The sequence below is a fragment of the Pieris napi genome, chromosome 8, assembly GCF_905475465.1.
Source record: "Pieris napi chromosome 8, ilPieNapi1.2, whole genome shotgun sequence".
Classification (NCBI taxonomy): domain Eukaryota; kingdom Metazoa; phylum Arthropoda; class Insecta; order Lepidoptera; family Pieridae; genus Pieris; species Pieris napi.
Window position 1 is genome coordinate 6,696,711 of NC_062241.1, and position 27,531 is coordinate 6,724,241.

At 37.9% G+C, this 27,531-nt stretch overlaps 1 protein-coding gene across 1 annotated transcript; it reads right to left on the reverse strand.

Moving 5' to 3' along the window:
- Positions 1-912: 912 nt before the first annotated feature.
- Positions 913-27,531, reverse strand: LOC125051732 (neurogenic locus protein delta). The gene is made up of 7 exons (XM_047652261.1): positions 27,239-27,531; positions 20,566-20,865; positions 12,235-12,295; positions 8,150-8,407; positions 4,848-4,908; positions 3,325-4,695; positions 913-3,161 (listed from the first exon to the last, which is right to left on the reverse strand). The coding sequence occupies exons 1-7, from the start codon at positions 27,284-27,286 to the stop codon at positions 3,068-3,070; spliced, it is 2,193 nt and encodes a 730-aa protein (XP_047508217.1). The 5' UTR covers positions 27,287-27,531; the 3' UTR covers positions 913-3,067.

Below are 27,531 nucleotides of genomic sequence, written 5' to 3' on the forward strand. Positions count from 1 at the left end.
TCTCCGCTGTCTCTGGACTCTGGCACCGACCGAATCTCTGCAGCCGAACCTTGAATGACCAAGTCACTGACTCACATTAACGAACGAAACACAAAGTCTGTTGTACACTCGACATACTCTTAACTCTACAAGTCATCCTGTTATAGGCCTGATTAGTTCTAGAACCCTTAACAAACAGTATTCTATAACGTGAGTTAGCTCTAGAAACGCACAAGTAGAATTTACGGAAAATTATACAAATTATGATAGCTTTATACAAAAACAGCTGATCCGTAATCTACCTTCGGTGCTCAAGTATCTTTATTTTAAAATATTTAAGTCTATTGTGGTGTGTGGTAAGATTTTGTTTTTTCTCATGTACCTAATAGGAACAGGATTTTTATTTAAACCAACTCGATTATGGCATCGGCGAACAGATATTATTATTATTAAATTTTGACGTACTCCTGTATGCTTCAAGCCCTTTTTTATATAACATCTGTGACAAAAAACTTTTTTTCAATAAACAAAAAAGTTCGGTTTTTCTGTAGTACAGTTCAGTGTGAGCGAATGTCGAAAGCAACAACTAGATGGCGCGATTAAGACTAAAGAGGGAAGATTGTGCATTGTTGTTCACGTCATCGAACAATCCGATAATTATTGCACTGGGAAAAAAAATCAAGTAACATGGCATGTTTAATTTGTTTTTTTTCTAGTGTTGTATAAAAATGTTAGACAAAGACTTTAGATTAGCACATATACTGACTTTTGAAACAATTTCTGTGTATCTCTGTAAATCTAAATATTTAATCGATTTTAAAATATCGTATTTTTTTCTAAACAAAGTACTCTGTCTTGTGATTTTCAGTCTAATTTTGATACGTTACGACATTAAAAACAGTATTGGGAGATTAGTAAAATAAAAATCATTACTCTTTTGTAAACAATTGTTTATTAACATTTTATTTCTCGTTGCATCACTGCACATAATAATACACATTCGTCACTTACACTCGCTGGCAAAAAATATCACCGTAATTAGCATTACAATAATATGACTTTATTGTGATAGGATCTATTTATGGAATTATTTGTTACTTCTCATCTTCTACATGCTTTCATTTTTCTTTCGAAAACAACAAAAAACATGTGAATATACTAAAAGTTGAAGAAAATAGAATAATTTATTGTACTTCACCTAAACTTAGAAAAATAAAGGATTACAATTATCGTGAATCACGAGATTTGCATGCAAAATAATCTTAGAAAAATACAGACAATTATAAAAAATATTACAAAAGATATATATTTAGAAGTCCCTAATGAGAAATGGAATGATATTATTTTTCAAATTCTTTCAGTATACTCACATTTTAAATGCATTCATGACTCAGTAAATGTGGTCCAAAATCAACGAGACATTTCTGTCAGTCAATCGTAAATAATCAAAAAATATATGGATATTAATTAGAAAATCAATATAATCGTTAACCGTTCCAATAAATAAATTAAAATACTGTCATTTCATCAATTAACACAAAATGATAAAAAAGAAAAATGAAAGTCTTTCACTGTAATCAATGTTTAAGTACACTAGGTATATTATATAGCAGCGCTTATTTTCTCATAATTTATCATTACATTTTGTCACCTTACAAAATTAAATACAAGAACATTATTATTGATCATCAGTCTATTCATAGTTTGATATAAATTTTACAATTTTGTCGATTCTAACCTTGATTAAATCTACATTCGAGTACAAAAGGCAACATAAGAGGTAACAACTATCGTACAAAACAATATCTACAAGAAAGTTTTATAAAACGGTGATTTAACATAAATTATTTTCACATTTAGCCGATTCTGTGACGCCCATCGCACATTCTAATGGAATATGGGATGCGAGTGTAGAATCAATAAAAAACAACAGCAACGCTCTGTTATAGTCGAGATCTCATGAAGCCGCATCGACTGTGCATTTCTGAACGCACTTTCTATAAGCAAATGAAAAGCTCACACGATACATAATCGATTCGGCTCGCATGCGATGTACCATAGCTATTTAAATAAATAAGTTAACAACTTTCAATATTGGGTCGTATGTTGCCTAATTACATCATTATATTGTCACAGTATTCTTACAAAATGGAGATATACTTAATAGCTACAACTTAATAACTTTTTTATACACAATGACTTAGGTTTCGACATTCTTATAAGTACTCAAATTATTTTAAACCTATGGACTAAATACGTGCGCTGTTGTGAGGTTCGAACGCGACTATCGCGCCCTCTAAGTGTCAAAAATTTACTTGGAGAGCGCGAAAATAGCGCTCGAATAAAAGGAACGTTTTGACCTATATTCCGAAAAATAAGGTACAACTGAAGTGAGAAAAATCTGTGTCGATTTTCAATAAAACCTGAACAAGATTTTTAAAACATATCATAATCATAGGAACAATGACAACAATTAGTCAAAATCACATAATCAATATAAAAAGAGCGCGTGTTTCGCGTTTACATAAAATTGTCTAAAATAACGCACGGTTTGGTTTCTATACTGGTGCGAGTCTAGAGAAGGGACAGCGGAGTGTGAATATCGTACGCATTGCACTCATTACTCTTAAAACTTACCGAACGTAAACACGAAAGGTCGTCTCGTCCCTATCACCGAGAGGGGTGGCAGGGATGAAGCGAGAGAATAGAGAACAGTAAAAAAGAATATATCGCAGATATATCGACAGACACCGGTAAGGGTAGCGAGTGCAGTCCGTACGCGGCGCCTTGCGGCGGACCAACCGCCGGCGTTCACGTTACCTACAGAGATCGCAAACAGTGGTCGCTGCCACCAGCCCGCGGCGCGCGCGGTCCCGCGCCTCAGCGCCGCTCGCCGCTAACGGGCAACAATCCGTTCCGCCATTACTATTTACAGGGCGTAGGATCGTAAAATAAATACATCCGAACTTAACTAGCCGTTTATACAGGGGTCACTTTACATTTAACGCTATATGTACACGCGGCGCACAGCCTTGATCGCACGAGCGTCCGATTTCAATAAATAAGTTAATGTCCACTTTAGTTAGCACTACACTTGCGTCGCGAACGTCGGCGGCAGACAGTGCTCGTCCAAGACGTACACCCCCCCGCCTTCCAGCGCGCGCTTCACCAGAGACGTATCGCTGTAACAATATGATAGGTCAGCTTGGGAACTTGAAAATAAGGTCGAATTACAAACTATTTTGTATATTTTAATTTATTTTACTAATTAATCTTCATCATCAATATATGGCTAAATAAGAATGTGCTACACTTTAACGATAAATAAAATGTAAAGATACTGACCTATTAGCGCAATACGCCGAGTCGGCGGAGAGCCGCGAGAGTCGCGGGTCAAGTGCGGCCAAGAGCCGCGCTGCGCTCTCCGTGTTGAGTGTCTTCCTCTTGCACTCCTCCGCCGCAGCGTTGTGCGCATTCTGGCACTCAGGTACTGGCCCCTCACATTTCCCCCATGTATTTCTAATAACGCGACCGCCGTTGCCAGCGTTCGCCGTGTTTTGGGCTCGCGCCTCTGCGTCGGCCGCGTTTTGTGCGCGTTTTCTCCGCCTCCTGATACACGCTACTGCGATAGCGGCGGCTAAAGCCGCTGCCGGCACTGCTGCCGACAGCGCCGCTATCAACGCCACGTGACTCCCAGACAGAGTTTCTTCCTCTAAAGTTTCGTCACCCACTCTTCTTAAGTGACCCCCGGCCGGTTTGGCTGCAAAGTCCGCCAGTGACACAGTGCAAGATTTTCCGCCCCACCCAGGCGGGCAGTTGCAGTGGTAGCCATCTACTCTGTCACGACAGGTACCACCATTTCTGCATGGGGAAGAAGCGCACTCATCTATGTCTATGCTACAGTCTTTTCCGGCAAAGCCGGGACGACATCGGCATTCATAATCGTTATCGAGCACGAGACATTCGCCGCCGTTGGCGCAGGGTTTCGCGAGGCAAAAGTCCACCCGCGTCTCACATCTAGGTCCTAAGAAACCTGGTGCACACTGACATCTTTGCCCGTTGACTAAATCCACACAAGTGCCGCCGTGTTCGCAGATGATTCCGGTGCAGTCGTCTATATCTATTTCGCATCTGTTTCCTCTGAAGCCGGGTTTACACGAGCACCGGAACCCATCTCCAGCTCGATTACACGTCGCACCGTTTCGACAGGGGTTGGCGGCACACGGATCGGCTTCTACCCCACAATCGAGGCCCGTGTATCCAGATGGACATTGGCAAACGTACCCAGAAGGCCGTAGCTCACAGGTTCCACCGTTTCGGCAAGGTTGGTCGGCACAGGTCAGTCTTCTCGTTTCACAGCGCGCTCCTTCGTAACCAGACGGGCAAGCGCAAGACAGTTCTCCTCCCTCATCGGGCACACATGCCCCTCCGTTGAGGCAGGATCTCACCGCGCAAGAATGTAAAGACTTCTCGCAATCAGATCCTGTGTATTCAGGTGGACAAACACAAGTGTAGCTGCCTTGTCCTGTGTTGTGGCATGTTCCTCCATTTCTGCAGGGCCGGTGATTCGTACAATAGTTGAGGTCTTGATTGCAGAAGAGCCCGCCCCAACCCTCCTCACAGATGCAGTCCCAGGGCTTGGAGCAGGTGCCGTGCACGCATCCGGGATGTCGCTCGCACTGATCGCAGAATTCGCCCACCCAGCCCGAATGACAACTGAAATAAAACAATCACTAGTCAGTAAAGTATACGATGTGATAACGAGTGAGCGAAGCATGTGTCGCGCGGAACAATGAGTGGGATGAATGATTTAAGAGTCGGAGGGATGGTTTAAGCGTTTAGCACAAAGGTGTAAAGTGGATACTCACATGCATTCGTCAGGCTTGAGGCAGTGGCCATGCTCCGCGTCGCAGCCGGGCAAGCATCTCGCTGTAACAAAAGGAACAGGTTCGTTAGCGCTTCATGTAGACAAAGCATTTACGATTCAATGTTTAACTTAGGGTTGGTATACGTTAAATTATATTTGTATGCATTATAAAAGTTCATAGAATGAAAGGAGTATAATGGCATTATTAAATAAGTGCAAAAGACAAAACTTCGAGAGGTCACAAAAGGCTAGATGCAGTGATCATTTATCTCACGCAAACAATATGAAATTCCTCTTAACGGCGATTTAACGCAAGAACTTTGAAAGTGGTTTGCGAAAATTACATTCTTAATTGCCAATACGTTTAAAAGATATTTTGTATGGGTATTATCGTAATCGTAGAATAAGGAGGAAATATTTTTTTAACATGATGCATTGCAAACGTAATATGTGCGCATCGTTAACTGTGTGATTTACGTTCAAGATGCGAGCCTTTCCACTTTGCTCAACCGCATTAAGAATTTCTGTAAACTTGCGAGTGCATTGCGGCATCAGTTCAAAAGAAGACATATATTACAATAGGTTGCGAGTTAATGTACGCATTACAATATTTTGTAATAGAAGTGCGGCGTCGTATCGGTCGGGTGCGCATGGGCAAGTTATCGGAGCGAATACAAAGGGGGCAGATAGTGCGGGGAGCTAACCGTCATCCGACCGTTACTAGTCCCCTAACTAGAAAAATAAGACGTTTGCAATTTGAATAAATATAAAGCTGTAATCCACGTTCCAATTTAAACGAGGAAGCAAGAGGATTTCAGTAGCGGGCATTATAAGAGATTAGTCTGCGCTCCCCAGACTGTAATATAGGTTTAAACTCGGAGCTAGTAAAGCCCCTAAAACTCACAAATCCGCTTACAGTTCGCTCGGCAAATTGGCAAAGTTTGAATTCATTTAGTACGGCTGTGATACGGTGATTGTAATACAATAATATCGCTTTCACGTTATTTGTACTTTCACTGGAAACAGTGATGTCTGGAACAATTGCTTCTGAATTTTGAGTGGCTATTAAGGCTATTAAAGTAGAGTTAATAGGATACATTAAAGGTAGGCGCCACGCGTCGGCGCAACACGGATCAAAGACTCAAGTGCTCATTGCTCATTGCACTATCCACTTCATGTACCTCCCACTTGTGTTATCTTAGTGCTTGGTAAAACGGGAGTCGTAAAAACTATCAATTCTATGAATGATTACGAATAGGGGAGGGTTATGCGTCCTTCGCTCGGGCTATTAATTATACATCAATGAACTCATATCGATTTCTAGTGCAAACGGATGTTAACATAGCCCGGTTTGAGAAAGAAAGTTTTCGGAAATGCGATCCCGAAGACAAAAAGCGACCTTCCCGGAGGATGGTCCCTGCACGTGTTTGGGATCGAGCAAATATTTAACTGTGCAGACATCTGTTTCTATTCGAAACGGAAATTAGGTGCGCGTGAGATTCGCGACTGCACAGAAGGTAATATTCGTGAGAACTGCACTCTCGCTAACAATTAGGCGAAATTAAGCGCCCGTAAGGGTTTCTCTCGCGATGTTTACCCTATCATTAGGCCGGAGTATCGACTCGAGATAATGTTGTCGAGACATGCAAATCAGTTTTCGGGATTGTTAAGCTTTCCCAGAAGGCGAGATACCGTTCGGCAGATGTGAAGCAATATCATGACACGGTCAAGTAGAGTTTATTTCGACCAGCTCTCGTTTAAAGGTGTTTTGACCCGGTTGGCGGTTGTGTGCGTGTATAGAGCTATTTTATAATATACACTCCGGCCTTTTACTTTGCGTTGAGGGCGGGCTACGCTTTTTTGTTCTGGAAGTTATGTGAGGCAGTCTAATGAGAAATAGTCGACATTTCTTGACCTCAACTATTTACTTTTACCAGAAAATTGTGATTTCGCGGTTATCACGTCGCGTGGAGGCTGTATGGAGGGCGGGCGTGAGAGCGAGAGGACGCGCTACACTCGGCCCAGTGTTTCCTCTCGCTCTGGCGTGTTTTTTTGCGGCGCCGGAGTGTGGGAACGCGGCGGCAGGTGGGGCTGCCGAGATTGCGACGCGACATCCGCCCGCCACAATGCATCTTGAGACACACCGCTTTGTTTTACAATACAAGACGCGATGTGTTTAACATGTACGTCAGAACACTGTAATGACGTTTGAAACGTTTAGACTTTTTGCATTACAAACCTTCGATTCAAGGGAATTGCGACGGACCGGTAAAAATCTAATTAACATACATCTCGATAATTTGTGAACAAAAGTATCGGAGAGGATGTGTTAATAAAAAGCGGCCGATAAATGTCGCTAATGCAAGGTTTAGTTCTCGCTTTTGTTTACAAATCCGGCGTTCAAAAGTAAACAGACCACACCGCTGTTCACACGCACGTAAACTATGTGACAATACCTGACTGCATACCGATTGTATTGTAAACAATAACATTTTATGAATAACAATTATAAAAAAAAAAAAATTTCAGTTAAAGATCAGTCTGTGCCCAAAAATTTAGAACCTTTTCGGTCATTTACATTATGCAATAAAAGTTAATGGTTAAAATCTAGTTTGAGGAGATGTGAGTCAACTGTTATCAAATTTAATAACCGTTTTATTTCATGTGAAAATATGAAACAATTAGTAATAAAATTAAAGTCGCCAAGCAGGAAATAAAAAGTTTTTTATTTAATTAAGAGTTTCATGACCTCTCAAGTAATAAAAATTATTAGATTTTTAGAATTAATTGACGTAGGTAATACCGTTATGCATCGCACTAAGAAACGTGAATATTTAGATATTCTAGTCAATGTCCCAAGCTTTATATTACTCCTAGGTATTAACGGGAGGTAATGAACCTCCCTTGACCTGGATGAGTCATTCTATAGTCTATGGGCGCGGTCTAGAAAGCTGGCATCCAAAAGGTCGCCTCTTCAATTGAGTTTATTAAAGGATGTTCCTCAAAAATTTGTCACACAACCCGTTTTAATGAGGAAGAGGGAATTTTTGTAAATTGGGTCGCGTAGGTACGCGTAACTATTAACTAACATATTATGTCAGTCAAGTTTACAAGGTTTGTATGGTAATGAAGTCATTCCTTTTGAATTTTATCGGAATAATAAATCAAACACAAAAAATAGCTTTGAGAGTCGCGAGTTTGTTTACAAATCACCCACGCAAGTAAGGCATGTTTAAAGAACACGTGTAGCGTCTTCTTTTTTCTTCTTGACTCTTCGTGAGTCATTCAACTACTTGTACTTACGTTTCGAGCAATAGTCTCCAGTCCATCCTGGCCTGCAAACGATCTCTCCCGTCGGTGAGCAGGTGTAATGCCCGAAGCCATCATCTCTCGGCCGACAAAGAACTTCACAGCCAGGCCCGTAGTAATGAGCGGCACAGGTCACCCGGTAAGACAGCCTTAAGTGAGCGCCCCCAGCAGCACCCCACCTTTGTTCTTCTTCGCTCCAGGGGCCACCGACATCAGCTATACTCTGTTTCGTCATCCGCGCGATAAGCGTATCTGAAAACAATCGAGAATTTTCTTATAACAGCGCTTAAGGATAATTCGTGAGCAATCTCTTTGATAAGGAAAAATTTTATCACCGTGGGAATGGGTTATGGTAGCAAATTGACCTGTTAACGTGGGCTGCTTGACACCCGCATTTGAACGTGAGATTTCATTGTTCCCAAGCGTGATTCACTGTTTTGGTTTGTTATGATTGATTTAGAGTATTAGCTATATAACACTAGTTACATACTAGACGCCAGCGCAACGTAATGAGAAGCGAGAAAAAGCATGTTCTGATTTAAAAAGCGCCACTATCCATTCATCATGTGCGATGGGAAATCTCAGCTCAGGCCAGTTCCTGACTTATTTTTTATTCTTTTTGCCTCGACATTCCTAAGCTGGTAATCCCGTCAGGAGATAAAATTAAACCAGACGCGAAACAAAATTAAAAGGTATATAAAACGATCGATCCGGTCTAATTTTGTGGCGTATGGCATTCGGTGGGATTGTTCTTTGGTATTATAGGTGTCAGCGATAAGGGAACCATAATGAGATGAGGGTTATCTCGCATCGGATTCTTTTGTTGACATATAATCGAAATTATAACCGGTCAAAGTATCTATTGTATTCGTGCGTTCGGAACAGAATCTACGCAATATGGTTTATGAGAGGAATATGTATATTCCTTACGCAATGTAGAAGAACTCGATTGCAGTTCGGGATTCCGCATAGCGCACAATTCAAGCTTACACCGATGCTATCTCAGCAATAAATCTGTAAGATAAAACGAACCTACCACTCGCGCCAGCGAAAATACAATAAATATCAATAAATTCCAATGCAATCGATTCCAATAGACAGCGTTAATCTTGTTTTAAGTCAGTTTTAGCCTGTTCGAAGATGCACTCGCGAAGCTAAATTTAATTCTTGTATAAAATAAATTATGAGATATGATACTTCTCAGAAACTACAAAATTTAGGGTTGAGAGAATTAGAAAAATGATGTGTGGGAACGGAGCGCGAGCAATTTAGCTCGACTGTGCAAGGAATTATAGCAACCGTGCACTTGCCGGCTCGCCTCTACTAGGGCTGTGTTTTCCGTGATATATGAGATTTTATAGCCCTACATTGCCAAGCTTTTTAGCTCGATCCGCTTATAAGCAAGAAGAATGAGGACTTTATCATCGTTGAAGCCATTTGTGGCAAATGTCTGAAATTGTATTTTGTGACAACCTTATAATAAATTCGACTCGATGAACAATTTGTAGATGACTATATTTCTGTACAGACGAAACCCTAAAGAAACCTGCACGCCACAAATTACACTCATCATTTTAAATCACACCCGTAACAATATTAAATGAAGGTCTACCCTATCGCCTATTAATGTAGTTCCAATTTACAAATAAATAAGGCATTCAAAAAAGGAGCCGTCTACGTGCAGCGCACCTCCAATAGCGCATAATTACAGACCCAGAGGTCATTCAAATAAAACGAGATATAAGAAAGCGAAACAACTCATAATTTGAGCGCATCAGAAGCGGATTCGAATTTTAATATTGAATACGATTTTTAGGGGAAGCAGGGAACACGCGAGCTTCCGGCGATGATCGAATGGCGACCGGATGCGCTCTCGATCATTATAATCGTCGCGGAGATAATTAATCGCGAACAAATGAAAATGAAATCGTGGACCGTTCGATGTAATATGTAGTCGATGTCTCGATTTCTCGCTTTGGTCACTCGCCTAACCGGCCCGGCCTCGAGCGCTGTGGGAAACATCTCATGAATGGACTGAGCACACACGATGCACTCCTTTTGTTTATAAAACTGTCCACTTCTAACGTGTATTTCAATTTGAGTGCCACGTCTTGGACTCGATAAACAACAGGCACTCGACTCTTGACGTTGTTCGTGTTAAGGAGTTCGCCAACAACTATTTTAATTTGCTATTGTTATTAGAGAACATGCTTATGTTCCGCGCGGAGATTTAATATTATTTTTATACCTCCTTTTAATATTTTATTAAAAGGAGCAAAGTTTTATTTAATACCGAGTCGTGGAAGTTGCCAACATAAACTAGCAATTAATAAATATAATCCAAAACAAACTGTTATTACGATCTGTCCCGACTGCAAAGTGGTTGTGATGTCTGCATTCATAATACAAACGGTAGCTGCCCCGCGGCGCCTCTGCCCGGTACAAGGTAATTGCCTATCTGTTATCAGTGGTGTCTTTCACACGGTCCCATTCTTGTATCACATATATGGAGGTGTAAATCGAGACAGTGCAATAAGCAGACTAAAACAAAACGGTTGTTCCTCACCTATCCCACATGCGCTGCATCTGTCGACACCTAACTTCCTTAAAACGCCTGTTATCATAAATTGAGCCTGCGTGCCTTCCGTAATTTTTTCATACGACGAAAGATGAAGTGTAAACTAAAATTCACTTCCTCGGAGCTAAGTTTTTTAGTGTCGGGTAAACAATATGGGGCTTGGCGTCCAGGTGCGGCCGCGGGCAACAAAAGATTTCGGTGAAGGAGCGAGTAAGAATTGCAAGCTCACCCATTGTCGCGCACTGTTTGTTCAGAACAAGAATTCTCTTTATTCTCAGCGCAGATTTCAATACGTGTTTATCTATGATATATTGCATTCTGTATGCGTTGTTATAGACACTCTGCGTCTCGAATGAGATAATGCAGTAAATCGTAATCGAATAACGCGAAGGAAATCGGAATGCAGCTGTTTGCTAGACAAAAAATGATTATGATTTAATTAAGTATTAACCGAACACAAACGGCGTCTACGTAACCTGTTATTATGGTTGATTAGATTTCTGTTGGTAACATTTCTCGGTAGTGCGTGGACGCCGCCCATCGCTCCCGCGCCGTATTAAAAATACCCGTCCTCTTAAGCATTGGACGCTAATGATTTTCGGTAAACCGGCTATAGAACACACCTTCCCATATCTCTAAATCTGTTTTAAGTAAATCACTGTTTTTGTTAGTCGGTCAGGAGTAGTAATTATCTCGGTCAGAGTGCAACAGGATGAAAATCTAATTAAGAAAGGGGAGGGCCCGACGTGCACCGGTTTTGTTTTCGAAAATCGAATGCTTGAAAGCGAACGTTCGTTTTTTGAAGGGTTATTATTTATTTGCGTTTATGTTTGGTATACGTGCACCGAATTATTGTGATGATGTATTTACTGTAAGGAGTGCGGTTACGATTGAGATCCGTTTTTCGGTCACGCCATGTCGCATGTACGCGGTGAACCTGTCGATTCTATATTGGCCGATTATACCGAGCGCGATATCGTCAAACGAAACATCAAACTTTAATATCGATTATATCTATTCGGTTGCTCTAAATGATTGTTATCAAATTGTATGCGCGCATATGTTGTGTGTTATTCTCCAGTTTACGATAATCGTAAATTCGAAATTCATTATTATGTCAGGTCCGTGCATAAGTTGATGAGAATGATACGTTAGTATTTTCGTCTATCGGTCAACGGCCATCAGAATATATTAGAACATTTCTACTAAATTTTCGTCCTACAGAAGGCTGAGTTTATTAGAATACGGCGTGCATTGCGAAGCGACTCACGCGCAGCGCCGCGTGCTCAGAACACCAATCGTCCATGCCATGGGAAAATTTTTGTCTTCCACGATATGATAATATAAGCATTCAAATATACATACTGTCCGTTAAACGCACGATAAACACCCAGAATTACAGTGAAACCAGAATGTGAGCGAGTCGTGACGGACGTGTTTTGAATTTTACCAAAAATTTTCATTACTCATAACTGCATTCGTATAAAATAACGCAACTCACCATCAGATCTTGAAGTCTCGTTTGTGTCGTGCCACGCTTCGACTATGAGCGAGAAGGTGCCCTGAAACACAAAAGACGGTTACAACATCGGAATAAATACACTTATAGATAAAACTAAAAACAAAGAAGCGATGCGGGCTAACGTAATGCTATTTCAATGTTTCAAACGTCGCCTAAAGATGCACAGATACAGCCATCCGAAGACCTTTAAAAACGGGCGCGCCGCTTGAGCATTTCAAATATTTCCTCTACTTTATGACGTCGCTATGTCGCGCTGCATGGTGGATGAGTGTAAATTAACATCACGATAGACAGGTGAAGCCGGAGCAGATGGCTGAATTGTTTTATTCGAGCTAAAAATACACGACGCGTAATACGACTGCTGCTACTTAAAGAACCCAATATGGAATCGGGTAATGTTTCCGTGCGATGGTAAAAAAACGGGTGCGTATCTGATAGTCAGCTATTGACATTTGTCGATGTTTACACAAGGAGGCGAAACGGCAGTCCAAAAACGATTATCACTGATAACAGGAGTCAACAGCTCGTAGGCGCCTGGACCTTATCGTCTCTTTATGGCTACAGTTTGAGTTGGTTTCATGCGAAAATGTCTCTCAGTTATGGCTTAAGACATTTCATGAAAACCGTTCTTTACCATAAACATCGCATCGTGCCGATACAACGTTCGACCTTTAACAGTTCTTTATACACTTAATTGATAGTCACCCCTCGGTAGGTATCGGTGCGATACTTTTTGCTAAGTATTATTTATAAATTACATCAGCATGAAATATCTTTGTAATCTATCCATCTTTAGCCTTGCTATAATTGCTCGCAGACGCGCGCTACATTCTTAAGACTATAAAGGAGTTCGATTTACACATCGATAATGGCAAAGTAAATATTCAAAATTGGAAATGGGTCGTATCAATAATGTAATCAGCCGTCGTATCAACGGCCCTAACAAAGATGGAGCCGAGATGGGCACCGGACCAGAATGCAATTAGATGCCATACACACGTCATAAGCCTTGCAGCTGCCACGGATGTACAGGGTCACCGTTTTATAAGATCACCACACGAACTTAAGGAGTGATTCAGATGTGACAGATGTACCCCGTTGTCAATTAGCTTGATGAATGAAAACATAATTTGCATTAAGAGCTAACAATGAACCATTTGCATAGGAACTGATACGTATATGTCTTGTGAACGCATTGTGAGATGAAAATCAATAGTAGAAATCATTTTCCCAACATCGCAAGATCGACTATGTGTTTTTATTCGCGCAATTAAAGCTTTCGATCAGGGTTTGACGAATATTAAGAGCTGTTTAATACGAACGGACGTGTTATGATGCGGCTGAATACTAATGGTCTCACGAATTTTGTTGCTTCCCTTCTCACGTTGCGAAACAGTGCGCGAATATTTGTTTGTGTCGAATATGGTATGTGTCGATTTGTTAATCGAATAAGGAGGCATTTCGGTCAGCTGTGGTCGCGGGCAAGTTCCCACGACGCGGTGACTCGACGCTAATCATAAAAAGTCAACGAGTGTACCTTTTACCAGGTAGCATTGCATTGCTAGGACGATTTATAAATTACTGATTTGAAATTCGAACACTTGAATTATAAACATAAAGTGAAACTTTCACAGATTATCATAGAACTTTCTATGCTCATGCTTCGAGTTCCTAATTAAACAGTTCAAAAGAAAAGGCAGAACAAAATATCGTGAGATCGTACCGTAACGACGCTGTTACTATCCCTTCGCGTTAAATTATATTACTAGATGATAACTGAAGGCCGTTGTATTATTTGATAATCGTTTTATGAGGGTGCTCCCATTACGGCTTTTTGTAATTAAAGAAACGAAGGTTACGTGGGAACGGGGAACGGGCTTCGTTCTTATCCTAACAAATTGTCATTTGTCTTTCAATTACAAAAGATAATCAGGTGAGGATTTGCCGTTCGGGCACATCTTTGGTGCACGTGTCCGAACCATTGTTAGTAGGTATTGTTTGTAAAATTAGAAATTGCCACAGATGTTTCGTATTTAACTAATTGTTCCATAAAGTTTTACGATAAGTGTTTAGTATCTATGGTGCGAATGTTGAATATAAAGGGCATTCGTTTTCCAGTTTCGACACGAGAATATAGTTATTTGGAACAAACAACCAGCCAAGTGGAGTCGTGATTTCATATTTCACACTTCACTAGTGTGGTAACATCGTCTTGTTCGAGACAGGTTTTTTTACTTAGCTCCATCCCGACACGCATCACGGATTGAACGCTTTGTAGACAGGAATAAAGGCGATTATGCAACGAAACTAGTTTTTAGCTCGTTTCGCTCGGTTGATATGTGGCCGAGTGTTTTCGAATACGTCAAATTAAAAGATATGCAAATCTCAATGTCTGCCACAGAACGTAGCGTGAAGTATTAAAGCGTATAATCCAAATTATTAATGCTTTTAATTAAGTTTATCTCATTCTATTTTGGCATCAACGATTGTATAGATCATTGACCCGGTGATTCATAGCTTAATCTTATTAGATCCTTAAACATTGGGGATAATTTGTATTATATATAGTTAATGTACCGTGTGAACGTGAGATTTAATGTACAAATATTATCATATAAAAACCAGGTCGGCATTTTATTGGCGACCGTACATTCTGTTGGAATGCTAAGCAGTTTCGTGGTAATGCGCCGCAGTACCGTCAACCGAGTCTATTTCATATACGTGTACACGAATCATTTGAAAACACCTCTCACATAGAGCACTGCTCTTTAGATCCGATGAGATTAAAATGGTCGGATTATACTTGTATAGCTATGTAGGTATAGACAAAAGAGTGTTTTCAATGAGGTCTTGCCGTGAGATAAGCCGTTGCTGTTCTAAATTCAAATCGTTAGCATAAAATCCTCTTTGTCCATCGGTACGAAAATGGAATTGACTAATGGAATCGTAAATTTTAAAAAGAAACATTTAAATCAACGGATGATAAGCCGCTCTGCAAGCTTCGGTATTTGGTACTTAATGATTTATTTTAAATAAAGTGTTCAAAAGCGTTCCATATCTTTTATTTTTACACGAATAAATTTAAGATATCCTAATGGAAAATTGCTATATTAATATAGAATCAATTAGCCAAATTGGAGAATCACGTTTCATGCTTCGCCCGAGAAAATAATAAGATGAGCGTTATTGTTGCATTAAACTCAGTAATTAAATTAGTCCGTTAAAAATTTCACACGCCAATAACGAAACAACCATTATCGCAGCTATAAAGCTCACAACCACAAACGACAAAGTAAACATTATAATAACCAAAAAGAAATATTAAACGGCTCATTACGAAAGAATTAATTACCACAGCTCACTATAAAGTATAACATTAAAAACTTGGAAAGCCAGCCGTAATTCAAACAAAATGTGTGACAATTTTGTGAGACTAGGCATTAAATACGTAATATAACTAACGGTATACCGGTATGACAATATATCGTCCTCAATTACAATTATCACGAAAAAGACGAAATCCAAGGAATTTGGAGCTTTAGGGGCAAACTGAAAAAGAAATAAATTTATTTTCACATGGCCTCACCGGCATTTCGCAGACGGACGGTAACTAAAGGAATTCGAAAAATGAAAATGTTGGCCATAAACAACGAAGTGATTTGAATTAAAAAGAATAAAACAAAGCATAGTTAACAAATTTCGGGAGATGTCAGCCTGATGTAAAGATAAGACAGGTTGTGTTGAAACCGAACCTCATCTTCAGCCGGATTTCAATGACGTTCAATACAAGTTTGGACATGATTCTTTTGATTGGTAACTTATTTTTTCTAAGACATTTTGCAATCCATTGCCATTTAAATAAAACCGATGAGTAACTAAGCCAATTTGTAAATGGAACTAGAATATGTATTCATAGACAAGATAAATAAACCGATTGTTTGAATGGAGTTAATTTACCGCAGACGTGTTTACGTTTTCTCAGAATGAGTTTAAAGGATGTTTAACGATGTTATAAAAGTATATCAAAAGATTAATTTGTGATGATCATTCCAAATGGCCTTTGACACAAACATAAATCCGTGAACAGTATGACGTAAAGTGCCACACCACCTCCCATACTAAATAATGGCTACACTTTGCGCGGTCGCGGATACGCTGGGCATGTGAGCCACTCACATTGCTACACAGAATTCCTAGAAACTGCGCGCGTGTGATGAATAAAGACTGGAACGTATGGAATTTTATCATTGCAGATTTGAGGGCTATCCGCGCCCTTATTGTACGTGAGAAAGCATCCAGACGCCCGCTCGAAACCAATAAAATCGGAATGTAGACAAGAAAAACTATTTTAAATTTGGAACACTGTTAATCAATAACGCTATACCAGTCCAAGTATCATTCTTACAAATCAGGTCACTCGTAGCAAACCCGACCCGAGTTTTGTTTAACATTTCAACACGGTGTTTCTACAAAAAATGTCTAGTCTAGGTTAGATTATAAATCGGGCTTTTTGAACAATTTTATTGGCAGCCATAAATGTTAGAGACGTAGTTAATGTCAGAAAGTGGCAGTAAACGAGCGTTCATTTGAAAAAGGAGTCTTAACGTCAGACGCCGCGTAATAACAAGAGCGGTAAAACTTTTTGTCTATTCACTGTCTTGATGAGGTTATTTTCTTTAGCTCCGATGATTAATCATTATTTACGTGTCCTAATCTGCAACGAGATTTATTATTTTAGCAGACACCTCGAGTGGACCGCTTTTGTTCGCAAGTTTATTTAGGCGTACGTCAAATTCACTAATTGATGGGTCGGAAACCTGTTCGGCTCCGAACAATGCAACGAGCAATTATACATGCTCCGATTAATTAAATTTGTTACTTATGAAATTGAGTTGCGACTTGGGCTACTCTTATGTGGAATTTCGCAATCTTTTTGTCCAAGTTTAATTGCTTCGCTGGAAAGAGATAAAAGACGTCGAAGAGGGAGCGATCGCATTCCATAGCTTCGGAAGATTATTAAAAGAAGCGGATGTAGGGGTAAGTATTTTAAGAGAGCGACGCGAGCGGATTGAGATAAAGGAAATTATTAAGAGCTCTTGGGATAAAAACTTCATAGACGGAAGTTACACCGGCTATACCTCGTACCGTATCGCGTTACTGTGAACCTAATACAAACGCTTTGCGTATATTGTGTATACAGTACTAGTATATAGTGCAGAGGTGTGTAGCTAGTATGTAAAGTATGAAAATCGGTAATAGCATCCTTGTATATTGATTAAGCATGAAGTGTTAATTGCTTTCCAATAGAAATGCCGCTAGGATAGAAATGTTGCACTCACACGCATCACAATGGTTAAACGTCATTGTACCGTATTGTCACAGATTATGTTATTTCTAGGTATTGTTTTAAGCGTTATGTGACGTCATGAAACGTTAATTTCTATGAAACTCGCCGTGATGAGTTGTACTAAACCTTTAATTAATTTTAAAATGTTTTAAGCGATTTAAGATAAAACTTTAAAAGGAGAATGTTTTGTCGAAATACACTGAAGATTGTTCAGTTCATATTGTTGAGACAAAAATAATTTGCATGATAAATTAAGAAATGAATGTCGACATATCAAACCCGAGACACCACACTTTCATTGAAATTTTTTCAAACATTCAGAGCGTGAAACTATTGACGAAACATGCAAAATAACTAACAATCTCTAGAATTAGTTACGCTGTTGCTTAGTCCATATGCATTAAACGTGTTTCTTCATACATAAGCTTCATACTAATCTATTATCTATGGTAATGTAACCATAAAGGTCACCGTTTTTATTTGTTAATTGTTACGTTAAAATAATTCATAGATTATAGAATAACTAGACAAATTTATATATTTATTTTAAAATGGCTGGTTTGTTCGCAATTAAATTAAGTGTTTTTTTAAATTGCAGATAGCACTATTTTAGTTTACACAGGGAATAAGTTAAGTAAACAACTTCGTATTAAAATTATGTAAATTTCAGTAATAAATACACAAATGAATAAAAAGCTAACTTCTATGATATAATTAACCTTAATTAAGAAAATGTCTCACGCTTCAAACTGATAAAACCGCCATGTTGTCACCGTTCCTTCCGGTGATAATGTTGCCAGTGAATAATTAGAAATGAAATTGAGGAAAACAATGCTAATTTATATTTCCCTAGAAATCGGTTAAAAAGTTTACAATAAATAAAAAATATAACTAAAGACGACCGTAAGGCTGTGTTTCAAATACAGAATGAGTGAACGGAAAAATTAAATACATGGTAATGTTATTGTAGGCAATGTGGGTCGAACTTTAGCTTTGTGGGAAAGTGACTCGCCAAAATAATCCCAGATACAGTTATAATAATGTTTTGTTTAGCTACTCTAGTGAACAATTTAATCCTCAGTTCAAAATTAAAAAAAAAAGTTATTGTTTTAATGTTTTTGCGTTGAATGATTTAGACAATTTATAAAGATAAGACTGTGATCTAACGCAATACGGATCTTTCATAAAAAGTATAGTTCACGGTCAGGTAGGTTTGTGTAAATGAGCCTCTTGTACGCGCATGCGCGGAAGTAAACTCTGACATTTTCGCGATATACCTATCTCTCTCGCACATAGCACGGACGCAGGTGTTGCCATAAAAATATGCATGCAATTGAACATTTTTTCGCAGTAAATGTAACGGTCCCCGCATATGAATGGATTCATATGCAACCATTATATGAAATACGAAGTCTTTTTATATATATAATTATTTAAATTTAAAAGCTTAAAAATAGAACATATATAAAATATACGTTTTTCTCAGTAGATAATTAACAATTTTATCTCATACGTAAATATAAATTCAAATTTCGAACATGTTTAACGTGTAAGTGCGACATAATCCGGTCTCGTCATATCCGGAGCTAACGGGCCGGTTAAACAATATAAAGTCGTGTAAAACGAACTTTTTAAAGAACCCCGCCTAACGATGCTGCATACAAATGAGTGGGCCTTAATGCATGATGAATAGTCTATATTCCTTCTCATAATCCTACTGTCAGTCAAATTAATAATTTGACCTATTATCGTAGGGTCAAATCTTTGTAAGGTAATATACGGAGATATAAACGCTAACGGTGGCTAACTTCTTCCCGGGTAACCTGAGCGGCACCGTTACCATGACGACGTCATGGCATCGTGTTTCAAAATATTGTGATGTCTGGCCGGCCATGACACGCCTCTCGATAATTCGAAATTTAAAAGTCATTAATGCAGCTTTCATCAACGAAAATTGAATTTGATTCTAATTTTAAATAATATATTTTTATGAAAAATAACTGTGGATTTTACAAAGATATAGATAGATGTTTGGGCTGTTTAATCTAGGGATAACGCTAGGCTGACAGATGCCATTGTCGACGTCAAATTCTGATACACGCATATGTGATAACATATGGGATGTTTAAATTTCATATTCCTATCAAATACCACATGGGTCTTTGGGTTTCAGCTTAACCTGTCACCGAAATTCGATAGACAGGGATTACTCTGCGTCGCTTTCGCTCAATTGATCGCATGTCAACAATAGAATGTGAAATTAAAGAGGAAGTTTCAATTTAGCGCCAATTCATATGGATACCGGACGCACTACCGCCAAAAAAATGATCCTACTCTATGGCATCCCAAACTTATAGCTTTAGTCTTTACCTGACCAAATGTCACGTTCTCCAGATGGTCAGAGCTTGATGTTTGCTCAAACATTACGAGACGGAACATTTGAAGCCGCTAAATAAAAAAGCAAACAACACACGAAGTGACACGACCATGTTAAGTATAGACAATTTGAAATAACTGTAATACAATTAATCCTTGAATTTAAGCGTGATCTCGGAACAGGTAATTACAATATTGAATCACGATTGAAGCCTTAATCGATGAGAACATGCAGTGAAGGCTAAATAATACTTAATAACATACATCACCAATACGATTCATTAACTAAGCCCACACGGACACCCGATAAACCATAGAGTATTATTCTTATCATTGCATCTGTCAAATTTGAATATGGAATCTCTTTTTTAATTTTAGTCATGTTACTAGAATTACAGAATTGGAATTTGAACATCGAACGGATTTGATTTATGAATACAAAGCTACTTAATGCTTCTCTAATGATGTATTGATTTTACAATACGGCCATGATATTTTCTGTGGTAAAGCTTTAACCCAGATTAACATGTTTAATCTGTATTCATAATGCATCAGTTTTATAAGCTATTAATATAATAAAATCTTACCGGCCACGTGAAGTCAAAAGGGAACACGATGGGATTGCTGAACCCTTGTACGTTAAGGTTGGGAACATCCAAAGAGTTCCCACCCAAAACAGGTGTAGTGATGTCACCGAAAGTACACGGTGATGTCGTATCGATATTAGCTTGATATATCTTGAGGCACACACGAAATTTAGTCCTGCACGGCGCCAAACAAGGCGCATCACTATTTGAGGAACCATCACAGCACTGGCCACTACTTAATCTACCCAATGAGTTCGTGAAACTTTTTATCCTAAGCTCGAAAGAACCAGATGACAGCACCTGAAATAAAGAAAAAAATTACGTTAGTACAGACAAAATGTTTATGTAGTGTAGGCAATATTTGTTATACTTAGCTAAAACGATTGAAGACTAAAAGCCATAAATGTTTGACTAGCAATATTATAAGTTTATTTTTCTGGTATTGCATAGACAACACAAATGGCAAACATAGATCTGTCAACGTCAAAGTTAAATTCTAAAAACAAATTATTTGCACAACTGTCCATATGATCGATCCCGTTGAGACATTAACGGTTTTACTGGACTAAATGGGGTCGAGAGCCTAATGCCAGGGGTAACAACCCTAACATGATTCAAATTTCGAAAACTTTTGTACCAAAGACAATAAAAGAAACTAAATTACAGATAAAATTTGTTTTTTTTTACTTAACTAAAATGTCAAAAATTTTGATGTTTTACGTTTCTATCATAATAATTGGGATGTGAATCGAAAGGTTTTCATATTATTTGAGTTATAGGCGTGCGACCCATCGCTAGTTTATTATAATTAACTTCGATGATAGACGAAACAAGTAAATACCTCCAGCGTAGTTTTAAGCGAGATTTTTTGTGTATAATCGATTGACGACAGATAGTTTTTTTGTGTTATAATAATAGCACTGGCCAAGGGTAGCAACCCCTTTGAAAGAATGCGCAGTTGTCTATGCATGTGGGATTAACTAGTATGAGCAACATATTACGAATAGGGAATAACATCACCACCTTGCATTTGCACTGTAACTTATCTAGTGTTTTTTTGTATTTCATTAAGAATTAGGTACAGAAAACATTTTAAATATAGAATGTATTGAACTGCTCTTTTGAATAAAGAACATTGTTATAATATAAACTATATATTAATTTAACACATCATATTGGATTTTACCAAATATTGAAGAAAATATAGACGTTTAAGGTAATATAAATCCCGGTAATTATAAGGCATCGGAAGGAAGTGGCCAGTATTACGGCTGTCTTTGCGAATCATTACAGGGGAAGTCCCTTGTAAAAAAGCTTCCTGTACTTTCGTTCTATAGTTTATGACGACAATCAAAGCATAAATAAAGTTTTTATACAATTTTAATTATGGAACAGTTAAAATTTAATGATTATAAGCTACTAAAGAAAACAATCGACTTTCCCACGATATGAAAACTTAATTACTGAATTGAGCTCATAAATTTTGATACGATTCTCTAGGTCTAGTCTGTGATAAGTTGTATACTATGTTCCATTCAGTGAACCTTATCTATGAAAGAAATACAGATTAAACAAAGGGTGAAAAAATACACCAGATTCTTCAACATCCTGCCATAGGGGTTTGTTAATGTTCCATCCCTCTCTTTCATATGGATAAAGTAGAGGAGAGAAACTTTCACATCCACGTGGTAAACGCCAGGTAGGAGCAGAAAAAAAATTACATAAAAACTGCTACTCTAAACATCCCATTCTTTAACTTGTTTATTAGATAGTAGCTGTGGTCTACCGATTTTAAGTAATTGGTTTAAAACTTCAATTTACGACTTTTGTAGCATAAATGTAATATTACACATTTAAAAGTATGCGCAGGCGTCTGCCCGCGGCGCACCACAAATTGACAATTAAAAACTACTTACTACCGAATAAGCTTTATTTCATATCCTCAAGCGATTTAACGCGATGAACCTTTGATTGATGTGTTCTAACGTGTATTTAGTAAATCTACTATAATATTAAAAAGAGAAAACGTTTTTGTTTATTTTAGAATTAGTGAGTAATCCACATTTTTTAAGTATTAAGCACACACATTAAACACTTTTGTTACTAATTAGACAAAGTTCTAAAAAAATTAATGTTATGGATCAAAGTTGTTCAGCCATTGTCTTTATAATAGAGTACAAATTCAACTACATATTAACAGGATTAGTTTACATATTATCAAATGATATTACCATATTTAAGACCCGCATTAATCTAAGTTCATAGGTTAAAGACGATTTACAAAAATTCCTACGATTGTATCATTGCCTTGAATAAATTTTAAGTTAATGCATGTAAGTCGTGATCAATATTGTTTTTTTTGGACACGTAACATTAATTGCGCCGGCGCAGGCCATCAACACAAATTGATTTGGGTAATAGAACCTTTGATAAAACACTTTACATTAATTTAAATTGTTTTAATTAAGTAAATATTTCACACAAAATTACGTGTCAAAATTATTTATTGTTTTTGTTATATAAACAAATTTATTCACTTCTATATTTATAGTTATTTACCAGGATATGTATTTAAATAGTAACAGAGTGTGTAGCTAACATCATCAAAGTTTTAGAAAAAACAAAACTTTAATCAAACCATAATAACTTTATTACATTAAGATTATTTGTGTTAATAAAACGTATCTTCGTAATAACTCGAATAAGTACAGTGTAAACACCACTCGGCAGGTTGAAGTCTAAAAATAACTCAAATAATGAAACACAGGGGAATGTTTTTCATCTCAGTCGTTACGCGAAATGTGTTAAAATAAACACCAAAAGTCTTTTATTAGCGCAACGTTGTGGCCGATGCAAAATATGCATTTGTCTGGCTGATTTTGTCTTTGACTAAAAAAGGCGGTCACAATTTGAATAAAGAATTAAAAATAAAACTCTATGCATAGATAATCCTGAATGTTTTATTAGGTATGGTATTTTATGCCTGGCAATATTATTAAAACCAGCTGTTCGTTATTCAAAATAGATATCTTTAGTTGTTAATTTACCGCAATATTCTATGCAATAATTCTTAACGTCTTTGAGTAAACCCTAACAAAGGTTTCACCCATAACAATGATTGCACAAAGGGACAATCTTAACAAAACGTTCTTAAAATCGACATACGACAAAAGTCATTTCTTTGTTCGTCTTGCCAGCTGCAGAGTGTAGAAAATTACAATCTAACATTGGAAATTAACGGAGAAATGAGCGTAATAGACTTCTAGATTGCACGTATATGGAAAGCATAAGGTATTTTGCGGTTAAGTTGCACAAGCAATTCTTGTGCGTTGGTGTTCTGAGTGCGGTACCGATTATTGAAATGGTGTGAGAATACTATTAAAATTGCTTTATAATGGTTTTAAAAGTGTTAGGATATATTGCTATATTTATATAGTTCGTTATGGCAATGCCAATTAGACTGAAAATTGCTTGCATTTTACACCACGCGACACGACATTTCTGACTATTGTGCATCTATGTGTAGGTTTTTGAATGAAACTCGTTAAACAAACAAAGCCATATTAATTAGCGCTTTAAACAGTGTCAAGCATACTAGTGTACTTAGTAATGAAGAAACAAGTATTGTCACTGTTAAGTGATAGTTGGCATATTTTGACCTCAACTTGCAACCCACACAAACTCATCTGTACACTGCCTGAAGCGTTGCGTAATGTGTTGCCATTTGACACATTTACCCATTTTGGGCCTAAATAATTCACGCAGTTCTAAACAATGAGACCTTAGGCGTTATTTAATAACTCCATAATTCGTAACCAATAATTATTGTACTCGTACATGATTTAATTACGTATAAAAATGTTTCATAAAAATCTTTACGTGTTTTAGCTACCATAATGTCAAATTGCACAGATAACCTAATTAGCTAATTACTTCAATCCCCGTTTCGCAGTAAAGTCTCAGCTATGTTTCTTTATAAATAATACATAATACCATCCAGTTTGGCGACATGTAATCTGATCAATGGTCCTGATTCCTGGCGGCCATCTTAGTTTTTTACACGTCGGAATCAATTATACGTCCAGAGGTACAAAAAACTGAATTAAATTATTTAAAGATGAAAGAAAGCTTACAATAGAGCGTGACTTGTGTCATTTGTCAGTAATTGTTAAAGAACAGTGATAGAATATGGTTCAATTTAATTTGACATTAGCTTGAAAGCAAGTCATTTATAACAAGCTTTTAAGCTACCTAAATATACCAAGACAACTAAGCTGTTTGTTTAGAAGTTATCAAGTGCTCTGAAATCCAGATCTTATTGAATAGATAATTTTTAATTGCGATTGCGTCCATAAAGTACTTAATTTTTCGTAAATCCTGATAAGCGTTTAACTTAAATTTTAATGAGTGTATTACGTGCTCATCGGACAATGAGACGAAATACAGCTTTCACATAGTTAAGATGTTAAAAACCGACGATTATACGTATTTCGTATTGTAATTGAGTCGGTTCTCATAGAACAAAAAGCGTTGGACAATAGGCCAAATTATAACAGGGTTACGATTCACATACTTAAATGCTTATTGCTTACATGACATATATGATTAATTGTTATTGTCCGCTTGTGAACAATTTTAGGGAAATTTCGAAACTCACATTGGACAGTTTGATTTGGCAAAACATGTGAACGCGCTATTTATGAAATAACTAGCAATAAAAAGGTAATTTCCTATGGAGTTCCGAGCTGTAATAACACATGACTTTTTTATAAGCCACAAAAATTATTTAGAGGATTGAGCTTTTAAGTTTTTGTATTGTTTTTGAAGGCGTGAAATTTTAAGTTTTGGATATTCAAAGTATCGAATATAAAGGTGCCAATTAACTTAACGATTAAGACCCCCAAAATGAACTTTAATCGACCGCGTCGTAATTTGAATTCGTCGTATAAAAAAAGCAGATGTTATTAAGAGTAGCAGTGAGTAGCCACTGCACCTGCCTGCAATGTGGTACAAACAAGTATCAAAATAAATCGATTATATCACTCGTTCACGACAAGTATGTCCTAGATATAGATTAATACAGTAATGTTGCAAACCCATAAATACTAAACATATTTTGAGCTGGCAATTACGGCTTTTTTTATTTGACCCGAGGTGAATATTATAAAATGGAAATTGCTATTCGGTTGCGGTTTTGGGCAGACGTTTCCGATGCGGCTTCCGATTGTATCGATCACGCGATTATTGCACGATTCAAAAGAATCGATTTTATTTTAATCGCTGCCCGCGAGCATCCTGATCGAGTTTCAACAATTATTGCGACATCCGCAGAGCCAGTAAAGAAACCAGTTGCAAACACCCTTTTTATCCCGACTCCATATTTCATTCATAATTTTAACGCTATAGTTTTATCTCGTATACTTTTGTTACATATATATAGGCACGTTATTGTATATAAGCATATTAAATAAGTAAAAATGACAGCTAAAGTAATACGCTAGAGATTGTCACAAAGTTTTTTTAATTAATTACTTTATTGCCTCTAAAGGTATTTGGCTTTAAATTATTACTAACATTAATGGAGCTTAATAAAAAAACTGAAATGACCGGAGATACACACATTGTGAATATATGCTTGTGTAAGTAATAACGGTACAAATTCGCATTTTACGATTAATAGGCAACTTATGCGCAGACGCAAGTAGGGGTTGTTACCAGCTAGGCCATTATTATAAACGAGTATAAAATAGGGGAGTTTATCGATTTTTTTGCCGTTGGCATTTAGTACGTTAAAATAATTGGGTAATGTTTATGTCGATGTTTTTTAAAGTTTAACTTGAGTTGCTTACGTTACACAAATAAACACACTGTCGATTAGTTCAATCTATTTGGACTTAAGTTTTATTAACCAAACGAGGCATATATTCACTTATTACGTTAGTAATTTCATAACATAATTTTAATTGGACGATTAGCTAACGAAACGCTATGCGCTTATAAATATACGTGTTATTCGAATTAGTATTAGAAATGGCCGATTATTATAAAATGTGAAAATATTTTCAGCTGAGAACATCCCTCTGTGCCAACCTTGACCGTTTTAGGACAATGACCTCAAAACAAAATACACTGAATAATTCTCTCACCTATTTTTTTCAGTTAACCTAGTTTCTATCGAAATTACAAGAAGTTTTTTCGAGGACGGCTATAATCATATAACATTAACCTCTAGATACCTACTAACCCTAAAATACACGTTATGTACCTACTCGAAGTTCGATAGCGAGTTATTCGCGTCGAACGATTAGTCCTTTTTCAAGACATAAGTCTTGGTATGCATCTAATTTTAAACGAAGAAGCTCGTGACCCCGCGCTGGCCGTATTAAAACCTGAACTTTCTTAACTATGCACCCATGTTTGCTCGGTAAACGTATTGAACACACACAACCACTTGGTCCGGCTCGCTTAGGCCCGGTCACGACTCAGCTAACCTACACCCTCTATCCAGGACGATCTAGGTGCCTCGGACGCTACAATCGTGGGAAAGTGAGTGTCGCGCGGCCTCCACTTCTAATTCCTAACAAACAGCCTAACATTCGCTTCGCACTAGTCTCGATTACGCGAATTGTAAACAAACAGGGATTTCGCGGTTTGCGATATCAATGTCCAGTACCTGGGGCAGAAACCCTAGCAGGGCTAGGAGCACCGTGGGGGCGCGCATATTGGCGCGTCCTCTACCGGCGCCTGGGCATATACGGGATCCTGGGCCCGTCAGTAAACGACGGCAGAGTAATCCATTACTGGCACATGTCTGCACTGAGTTTCACTAAGTCACAAAGCACTAAAGGTGTCACTGGTCGCGCTCATCCACGGTACAACCGGTCACGGTGTATCGTGCACTACGTTCAAAATACGCGCGTGTGGCCGACGTTGAGCAGCCGTAATAACGTGTGATCGCGACGGTGC

Bases quoted from the DNA above. Each gene is read 5' to 3' on its own strand.
- LOC125051732 (XM_047652261.1), bottom strand. From the start codon at position 27,286: ATGCGCGCCCCCACGGTGCTCCTAGCCCTGCTAGGGTTTCTGCCCCAG. The intron at 20,866-27,238 runs GTACTGGACATT...TCTTTATTTCAG, and splicing joins TGCTAGGGTTTCTGCCCCAG to GTGCTGTCATCTGGTTCTTT. The intron at 4,696-4,847 runs GTGAGTATCCAC...GTTTTATTTCAG, and splicing joins CTCAAGCCTGACGAATGCAT to TTGTCATTCGGGCTGGGTGG.